This window comes from Octodon degus, unplaced genomic scaffold (assembly GCF_000260255.1).
Source record: "Octodon degus isolate 3935 unplaced genomic scaffold, OctDeg1.0 scaffold00144, whole genome shotgun sequence".
Lineage (NCBI taxonomy): Eukaryota > Metazoa > Chordata > Mammalia > Rodentia > Octodontidae > Octodon > Octodon degus.
The window spans coordinates 7,146,241-7,156,365 of record NW_004524720.1 but is presented as its reverse complement, the minus strand read 5'-3'; the positions used below and the strand labels follow the sequence as shown (position 1 = coordinate 7,156,365).

General features: G+C 47.9%; 1 protein-coding gene across 2 annotated transcripts in view; it reads right to left on the bottom strand.

The window, feature by feature from the left end:
- The window catches only part of Prrx1 (paired related homeobox 1), a 70,791-nt gene extending 63,153 nt beyond the window's left edge, over positions 1 to 7,638 (bottom strand). The window contains exon 1 of one of the 2 annotated variants that reach the window (XM_004641862.3): positions 6,690 to 7,638. In XM_004641862.3, the coding sequence (XP_004641919.1) occupies positions 6,690 to 6,930 (241 nt within the window). In that variant the 5' untranslated portion in view covers positions 6,931 to 7,638. The remainder of the gene's footprint in view (positions 1 to 6,689) is intronic. The other variant, XM_004641861.2, reaches the window with a different exon arrangement.
- Between the last annotated feature and the right edge of the window lie 2,487 nt (positions 7,639 to 10,125).

The window sequence follows — 10,125 nt, the reverse complement described above, 5'->3', positions numbered from 1 at the left end:
AAAACAAAACAAAACAAAAAGAATCTTAAAAAACAAAACAAAAAGACAGAAAGAGGCCAGACTGTCTGCCCTATCTGAAGATTCCAGAGGCTTCTGGGGTCATTTTGCAGCAACTTCTAACAAGGGCCAGGTCTCTATCTATCAAATCTGAGCCCTCCTATTGTTTCCTCAAATACCAGGAGTTCAAATACACAAAAATCCACCGTGCCCCCTTAGGGTCAAATCCTCTTTCCTTATGAAGCCTAGGCACCAATTCTGGTGCCAACAGACTCCAGCTGGCCTGCCCCAAGCCCATCCTCCTCCTAACTCTCCTGTTCAGCCAGGAATCCTGACCATCTCCTTACAGGACAGCCAAAATCTACAGCTGTTCCATGTGTATGGCATGCGTGTGCACAACCCCGTGCATGTCTTCTCTTTATGCTATTAACACTATTGTAGCTCCCACGTTTTGCCACTTTATGTAAGAAATCTTCCAGCCTGTCTCCCGCCAGAGTTGGGGGTTTTGAAGGCAGGTTTTCCATCCTGGCCCAGGAGGATGTGCCCCCTTTCGGCGGGAGAAGGCAGGAGCAGCGCGGCAGCCAAAAGGTCCACCCTGCTGCTTCACGACCGCCTCCTCCAAAAATGCAAGTTTAAGCAGGGGCTGAGGTAAGAGTTTGCACCTGTGTAAGAACAGAGACCCAGACCACTGAAACCCAAAATACCGTGGGCTCTGGGTAAGGTAAACATCTTCATTGAATTAATTCGTCTTCTACTTGTTCCATGTCTACTTCCCTCCAAAAAGGTGAGACCAGCATGCTATTCAGGCCTCAGGGTGAGCTCAATTTCTGCATCTGAATCTGGTGTATTGGTCTCCTCCTAGCTTTTTTATTAAGAAAACATCCAATTACTTTTAAATAACACCATGAAAGCGAACAAAATAGGCACAGGACCTACCCTTGCTCTTTCTCTTAACTGGGATCTTGAAGATTCAACTTAGCACATATATTCCAAATGTATTTTTCATCTAAAGCTAAGATTACCTGCTATTTATAAATAAGCTTAAAAATAAGACCCAAACTTCTTGAGAATTAGAGCTTCCACATTATGCAGTGCAGCAAAGGGGCCAGAGCATCTAGTTCCCCAAAAATGTTTTCTGATCATAGTTGAGACTTTATTCCTGAAGGACTGTGATCTGGTCCTCAGACTTTTCTGAAATACCACTTGTTTATATGATTGATTTGTTGACCTGACATGCTGTTTGCTTTCTTTCATAAAATTTCCTCAATAAGCACCATTTATGCCATAATTCTCTCGCCTGTATTAAGGTGGCTGTCACCCTTGTAATCAGCTTCACATTTTTCTCATTTTAAGAAAAATGATCTCAGGGGCAAAGAAATACAATAACCTTCTTTAACATCTTAAACCAAAAATCAGTTACTCATCATCATATGACTACTACCGCAAGGCTGCCACACTAGACACAGACAATTTAAACCAAAAATTACAAGTACTTAAGTCATAGTTGCGATGCGGCATTCAACAAGTTCCACAATAAACCTGCTAACTCAGAAATGCCGCTGACTCCTCAGTTTTCTCTGCTTTGTATTTCTGCATATCCTAGATTCATAAGAAACAGCAATTAGAGAAAAGGAGACTGGGATGCACTGTTGATATTTTTATTACTGTTTTGGAGTGCGAAGTCTCAGTGAAGTGCTGTTAGCCTGCACAAAATAGTTTTTGCTTTTTCAGTGATAAAATTCTTATGGATACATAACAGCACCACCATTGACACATGAATCCTCTTTATCTTGTACAGAAGAGAGTTAGAGTACCCAAGCAATATCACTGCATCAGAGTGAAATACAGAGTTGGCCAACAATCACACAGTACATCCACAGCTAAATGTGTGAACACAAAATGGCCATATGGACCCCTCATCCAATTTTTGTTTATGTGTTGTAAATGTCTATCTTTACCTCTGCTAGCCCTACTGATTAAACTTACAAAGACTTGGCTAAAGAATGCTCAGCCTCTGCATTTTACAGTCTCCTGTCTTCTGCAATAATAACAATAACAGCACACATAAATCAAGCCTTATCTCCTTCTCTACAAAGAGTCTAGATTTCAAGGCACTGTTATTCATAGAGCTTCTGCTGGTTCTATCTCTTCTTAAGATAAAAACATAAAATAAGATGCACCATGGGTACAGACTTTTGCCAAAACATGGTACACGGGGCCCTCGTGTTTCTGCCAACGAGAGGGGTTCTCCAGAGGGTTTGCTTTGGGAGTGGCCGGCCAATGAAGCAAGCTTGTAGGCAGAGGATAGAACTGTAAAAGAGCTCCAAGGTTCTTTAAAGTTTAAAAATTCAAATTGGTCTCAGGACCCTCATAGTTGAAAATCTACAGCTGTCACTTAGTGGAAATGAGTCTGAGGGGCAAACACTATTAACCTATATTTGAAACTCCCTCCCGTCCCAGCAAATCAGTGTAGGAAGAGTAGAGAGAAAAGCAGTCCTCTCTGCATCTGAAGGGCTTCTTTTAGCAAAGGGAGTGAGGGGGGTGACATTTTGTTGGTTTAGAGTTGATTTATTCACTGGTGCTGTAAAATTTAAAACGACGCCCCTGGGAAGACAAAGGAACTCCAGGGACCCCGTGACCCTCGCTGCCGCCTGGTGCAGCAAGGCTGACCTGAGGCACCGGGTGAGGTCCCTAAGCCAAGAAGTGTGTGTACGCGACGTCCAGACGCTGTGAGTTCGAAAGGGCTTCACCCGCGAGGTGAACAGCAGGGGCAGTGAACCCCCGAGGTCTAGAGCTGGAGACTTGGAGCCCCAGGAAGGACGCTTGAGCAGCCGGGAGCCCAGACTTCGAAAGTGCCTCCCTAATACTTCAGAGTTGAAATTGTCCTTTGCCCGGATCCAGCGGGGGTCATCGGACTGGTCATTTTCCAAAATTTTAAAAGGATGCCACTCACCCCCCTGTTCTGTGATTGCAAAATAAACAGAATTCACCACCATTTTCACATTCGGCTTTGGGGACTCATGGAATTTCCCTGATTCTGGGTTATACCTCCACCCGTCTGAGGTGAAAAAATTTCAGTTATCCTTAAAATGATATGCTTCATTAATTCCTCGGATGAATTCAGCTATCTGAAGCTCGAATTCAAATTTAAAAGCTTGCATGAGTCTCCGGGCAACGGTGCGAGAGACACCTCAGGCCGCATAATTGTTACAAGCGCTGAGGGCTTGATAAGACTTGGGTGCAAATGTCCTCTGGGTAGCGCCCCAGAAAACGATCCCATTTTCCTGGGTATTTGTCACAGTAACGAAGAGGAGTCCGGAGATGGGCCCGAAAGTGTGTGGCCGGTGGGCTGCACCGGCTACACTGGCTGCATTTGCTCCTCTCATTTGATGACAAATCGATTTCCAGGTCCCCATTTCTTCTATGTTCACATCCTGCTTCTGCCCGGTGCCCCCTTGGCACAGCTGGGGAGAGTGCCTGTGTGTGCACGCGTGTCTAATTGACTTTTCGTCTACCTTTTAATGACTACATGTGTTTCCAACAAAAGGGCTTATTAGGACAATCTGGTTTCACTAATTTAGAGGTTGGGAACGTGGAAGGAAAGAGTTTTGTTTTGTTTACAGAGGTTGAGATTAAGAAATAACATTGAAATGTACTGTCCTCCTAGAATTATGCTTGTTCATGTGTCTGACCTGTTCCTCTTTTCTCTCCCTGGCTGCCCCTGTCCTGCCATCACCCCTATTCACACACATTTCCATTTTGTCTTGGGATCATTAACAGAGTTAAAGAATCCTTAAATTTGATAAATGTACTAGGTTGGGAGAATCAGCAAAGGAGGAAAGAAATTCATCTATATAAAGAAAAATACACAGGATATCAATAAATCGAGCGAGACTGGATCAATGATGGAGGTAGGAAAGCCAGAGAAAGAAGTCCTTACTTTCCACATTGCTTAGCTCCTTTTTGCTACACTCAGAATATTGAAACTTAAAATGTTGCAAAATGAAAAACGTAGCAATGAAGGTAGTGAAACAGGTAGTAGAACCTGTTTTCCCAATTTCCTCCAACACAAAACTTATACAGAACATGGATATTCTGAGTGGCTGGAAAAGGCAAAGGCAACTTTTCATCGCCCACCATCCCTCAGATAATCTTTTCCTATTTTGCAGTGTTGCCTCAGTTTTCCATGTGCAGCTTTCAGTCCCTTGCTTCACTCCTCCTCTAACTCTTCTGTCTCAGTCCTTATGGCCAGCACCGATGCTCCAGTACTTCTCTGCCTCTTGCCTCTTCCCTCTCCCCTGCTTCCCAGTGTGAGCCTCTGCAGTCCACTGCGGGCTGGAGGCCTGTACTCTGGAGCCCACCAATCTAGACTTCCAAGTAGCTCATAACAAAACTTCCCTCAAAACTCCTAGTGGGAGCCCAAAAACTCAGAACAAGGTCCTCAGGCCACTTACTATCTCCAGGCATCTCATTCTCTTCCAGTTCTCTTTGAGGAGAAGGGGAAGGAAGTTAAGAAAACATTGCTTATAAAAGTGACAGACTATTTGTTAGAGTAACCCATGGCCATCCCTCTGGAAAGCAAAGCTTGCATTCCTAGGTGCATCACCTTGTTTAGTATTTCCCCTGAATCTGTAAATTTATTGACTCTGTTCTGTGGTGTGCCTGCCTCCTCTCTAATTGGCCTTTACAGCTTCAGTCTCCTTTAGGTGAGCTCTTCCTACCAGGCCTTTCTACTCCTGGCAAATGGGAGATGAGCTCCAGTATAAGAGAAGCAGTTTCCCAGAGTCTGGGCCTCTTTTTCCTGGAACACCATCCCCAAATTTGTCCCCAACCCTGAGCCTCTTCTCACAAGCCTTAGCAATGCCTCAGCAGATGCCTCAGCAACAGGCCCACCCATGTGTCAGAAGATCCCCTGCTACATGTCCTTGACAAGTCAAGAGCTCTCTTCTCATATCCATTGGAAGAAGCAAAGCAACTGGTCCTTCCCTGAAGTGTTCAGCACTTCCTGTGGCCTGTGAGGACCCTGGGCTTGCTGAGGGTGCCTGGCCTTGGTCCTGCTTTCCTGTCCTCTGCCCTTCTTTTGGGACAGAGGAGAACTATCTAATTTCTCTTCCCCATCCTGGTCTACACAGCAGTTTTTTCACAGTCCCATTTTCCACTGGAAGTCGGGCTTCAGTTCTCCAAACAGATATAAATATTGTGATTACTAATTAGGCATGGCAAGATGGGAATGTCAGAATTGTAAAGCAGATAAACCTGGGTTCCAAATATTATTTTGTATGTTTTACATTTTCCTTACTAAAGTATTCAAAAAGAATAGTATTTTGCATTGCACTGTGTTAGAGTGAACAGTGCCTCACAAACACTTTACAAATCCTGCTGAACCATAGAGCATGCGCTTCCAACGCACCAAACCCTAAAGAGAATGCTTCTGCCTCTGAACCAACCCTTCTGAAGTCGTTGGGGGACACTGACCCTTCATTCCTCAAAATTTGCTGCCTTTCTTGACTGAGAAGCCAGGTCAGACTTCCTCAGCATCCACCTCACCCTCTGAAAGACTAAGTGGGCATAATATCCAGACCGCCTCTGGCTAAAATCATTCAGTCCCTCACCAAAGCTGAGCTGAAGAATGAGAATAAGAGGCAAGAGCTCTGGCCTCTCTACTATTAGATCCAGTGGGGCCCCACCAAGGCACCCAGTTCATTTCCAGCGTTTCCTGAGCCCAGTTTTCTTTTTGTGGCTGTTTTTTTAAAGTCTGACATGAATAATGTTTTGTGAAAATCATAGAATTTTGGTGGGTTCCCAAAGTTCCTAAATTTCACAAAATAGCACTAATGGCACATAAAGCAATTATTTCATAACTTCCAGCCCAACTCAGATTTTGCAACCTTGAGAAGCGAAGGGACTATCCGTGGATCAGACAAAACAGTTACATTTTAGGGACCTTCGGATACACTCGAAGTCATATATTAAAGGCAAAGTTAATGATGGTGCGAGATCTTCATGTGACGGATCAGTCGATCACCCTAGGGAAGGAAGCTTGTATTTGGACTTTAATGCAGGTCTCAGGGCCAACAGATAGCGCCTGAAATGTGACACTGGCCTCAGTTCTGAAGCCCGCAATTCCCTCGCTTCTGTGCCCGGTGCGGGATTCAGCGTTTTGGGATCGCGGATGTCATCTCTAAGAGACATTCCTGTTGCTTCTCCGGAGTGCGCGCTGGTCAGCAGGGCTTTACACTCAACCTTAAATCCCTTTGCAGGTGGAGGCGGCAGCAGGGGACACCGAGCAGCTTGGGGAACAGGGCGCTGGCCCTGAGGTCGGCAAAAGCGCTTCGCAGAGCCGCGCCCCCATCCCTCAGTCGCACCTTCTGCCGCCCCAGTCCCGCGGACTCTGCTTCACTTCTGTGACCCGCTAGCTGTCCGGATCGCGCCCGGACAGTAACTGTCCCAGCCCTTGGATGCCTAGCCAGCCAACTACCCTCGCCGAAACACGGAAGCAGCCAAGACAGCTGCACCTAGAGCGCCAGGCCTCAGGGGCCTCTCCCGCGCCACCTCGGAGCCCTTCTTTATCACCCCTTTTCCCTAACAGCGACAACCACTTCTCGGGCGCTTGCTGCAGCTCCCGCAGCAACTCCGAGCTCCTCCTGCTGCCGCCCTCTACCCGGCCCTGCGCCCGGATCCCAGACACTCACTGTCCTGCTGCGGGGTGTCGCTGCCGCTGGTCAGACCCGGGGACTCCAGCAGGCTCCTGCCCGCCTCGCCCACGCTCTCGTCAGCCTGTGCTGCCACCATGTCCCCGGCCTCCTCCAGGTCTAGCAGGTGACTGACGGAGAAGTTCTTTTTCGCCTGCAGGGTGTCGAGGTTGCCCGGGCTGTCCAAGCGGCCGCCCAGCGCCGGCTGCCGCTCCAGAACGTGCCCGTAGCTGGAGGTCATGGTCCCCCCTCGATCCCACCCACCCCCCTCTTCCCGCTCGAATCAACACCAAAGGCTGTGGGGGTGAGGGGGGAGAGGAGGCGAGTAGGGAAGAGAGAGGGGGAGTGGAGAGAGAGAGAGAGAGAGAGAGAGAGAGAGAGAGAGAGAGAGAGCGCGCAAGTGAGAGAGAGAGAGAGAGAGAGAGAGAGAGAGAGAGAAAGTGGGGGAAAGGGCGGGGACCCCTTTTGCAGAGCAGAGAGCTCTGCACCCGTAGCCTTCCGCAGCCTTGGTTGCTTTCCTGAAGCCAAGTCCGGCGCGGTCCAAACAGAGATAATCCACACCAAAAAGTAAACTTAAAAAGTTACCCTGTTTAGGTCAGGAGAAAAAGAAAAATCAATTCTCAAAACGCATCCGCACCACGCGCACCCTAAACGTAAGAATAAGGGGGAGAGGGGAAAAGGGGAGGCCAGCAGGGCGGGGGAGTTAGGCAAACAGAAGAGAGAAGAAGGGGTGGGAGAGAAGAATCAAAGTGGGTTTTTAAAAAATGTTTTTTTTTTTTAAGAGAGTTATTCCCCGGCAAGAGTTCAAGCATCAACAGAAGGAGGCTTGTTCCAGCTTTAAAACATCTTCAAGAAAACGTGTTCCCCCCTCTCTGCACTCCCGTGGATTCTCAGGAGTGACTAAAGTTTCAGGAGAGGGTGATGTCTTGCAGATGTATTAGAGAGCAGGATTCTCACTTTACTTTTCGTAAGGCGAAAAAAAAAAGTTTAAAAAAAAAGAAAAGAAAAAAAAAAGTAAAAAGTAAAAAAATGTAGGGCTCCAAGAATCCAGAGGAGGGTGGTGGTGTGTTCCCCCCTTTCCCTTCTCGCTCTCCCCCTCTTCTCGCTGAGCTCCTTTTTCCTCCTCAGTTGGATCAAGAAGCTCTCTGGCACTTCAAAAGGCACAAACTGGCATGCAGAGGAGACTTTGTAGGGAATACAAGAAAATTGGAGACCCCTGGGAGGGCAGATCTCCACTTAATAGGAGCCTGTAATTACGTGGCAAAGCCTTTGTGCCGCGCCTGACGTTTTACAGACCCCCTTTCTCCATTGCAATCTCCTTCTTCCTCCTTTCCCTCAGACCAAAAAAAAACTCTGATTAAGAAAACCCCTTTGCCAACATCAGAGAGAGAGAGAGAGAGAGAGAGAGAGAGAGAGAGAGAGAGAGAGAGAGAGAAGGGAGGGAGAGGAGAAAGGAAGAGGAAGGGGAGAGTAGAGAGAACCCTTGGATTTTTAAAGTGAAGGACTAATTACATTCCCCTGCAATAGTATCAGGGAGAAAAGACAAACTGAAACCCACAGTAACTTCAAACGAGCTGATTATTTTGCTTTGGCATTAACTCCTCCAGATTTGTTTAAGATCCCGTTGGAAAAAACTCATTTGCATGTTTTGATAACAGCTACAGGGAAACTTGTTGGAAAAAAAACAATCCATAACCATCACAATCAAATTTTCTCCCCCCTTAGTGTTTCCCGCTGTTTTAGCAGGTTTTTTTTTTTTTTTTTGAAGGGGAGCGCAGGGCGCGTCCAGATAGAAGAGCTGGAGAGCTAGCAGACCGAGGCTGTGTTTGGCTCCGCCGTCAGCCTATTAAATAATGCAATAAAACAACAAGCGCAGTAATCACGGAGGCGCTCCCACGCCTCTCTTGCAGACTCCGGATGGTTTCGGAGATCAAGGAAGCGCCACATAGATCCTCCTGGGCGTTGCTTAATACTACGCGAACGGATTAAGTAGCAAAGAACCTAGTCCTGCTAATCTTGTAACCTCTTCGCTGTGGCCAAGGTCGCTTTCCCGGGTGACCACGCTGGGCCCAGAAGAACTGGAGCGCCCGGGGCGGGCGGAAGGCGCGGGAACCCCTAGAATTCCCGTCTCGGTCTCCCCGAGGGCTCTGTCGCTCGCCCAGACCTAACTTGACCTAGGGCAAAAAAGTACTGAGCAGTTTTGTCAGGAAATTCAGTTTCATTAGAAAAGTGTATATGAAGAATAAATAAAATATTAAGCCCTTAGTTTTTGGGGTTTTGTTCTTTAAACACAAACACACACATGCGCTTCCTCGCTCTCTTGTTAGATTCTTTTTTTTTTTCCCCCCTGATAGAGCCGAGAGGCTCGATAGAGAGGAAAAGACGGGTCCGCGTGTGCGCAAACGGCCGCAGTTAGCCCAGAACTTCCAGCCCTGATCTGGGAAAAGAACATTTGATGCCATCAAAGAGCTGCAGATTGAAACCAGATGTGCTCGCCTCGGCTCTTTCCATGCATTTAATTAAGGAGCCTGGACCGAGGAGGCTTTTTCATCATTAGTCCACCCACCTCCTCCACCCCTTGTCGGCCCCGCCGGACAACGGCCGCCGGCCGTCGGCCCAATGTCCCCAGCAGCACCGGAGCGAGCTGGGAACGCGTGTCCGCGTCGGGGTGGGAGCGCGGGGAAGCTGCCTCAGCCGACCGGGCGCTTGTTCCCTCCGCGGTGCACTCGCGACTTGGTTGCTGAGATTTTCGCTGGAGTCCTCCTCTCCGCGGGCCGCAGGCCCGAGTCACTGGTCTCCTCCAGGACCAGACCCGGGGCAGTTTCTTGTCTCCCCGTCCTCTCCTATCGGGACACTCATCTGACAATTGCATTTCTTTCCTCTCTGACAGAATTTTCTCTGTGACAAAGGTCTGACTCCTGGCATCGGTTTCCCCTGGAGACCAGGACCCAACAGTAGGGGGAGTGGCCTTGTTCCTCCCACAGGCAGCATGCTTGGCGACAAGGGTCAGTAATAGGGAGGAGAGGTCACAGGTAGGCACCAACATGCACGATTAGCTGTCTCCACAGAGTTCACAGTCTTCTCCAGAGGAATCATGCGCTTTTGGAAAATCACCTATTTGCTGTTGGTGTTTATGTTACCCGATGACACCAGTACAGTTAATATGCCGACAGCTTCTGCGAAAACTTATGCATATTTGCTAACTATTTGCTAAGTATTTATATAAATGACATAATTTTCTATGAGAAACGTTTTCCCAGATGTCTCTTGGGCACAAAGTTCAAACGCGAGCTCACAGAGCCTGCCTCTCCCGCCCAGCTACGCCCAGCCTCTCTGGCTCAGGACTTCGGGTAGCCTTGAAGACTTGGAGATGCAGACATCGGTCCTCATCCGAGCTAGAACTCAAGGGCAGAAGGAGCCGGCCTTCCGGAAGGGG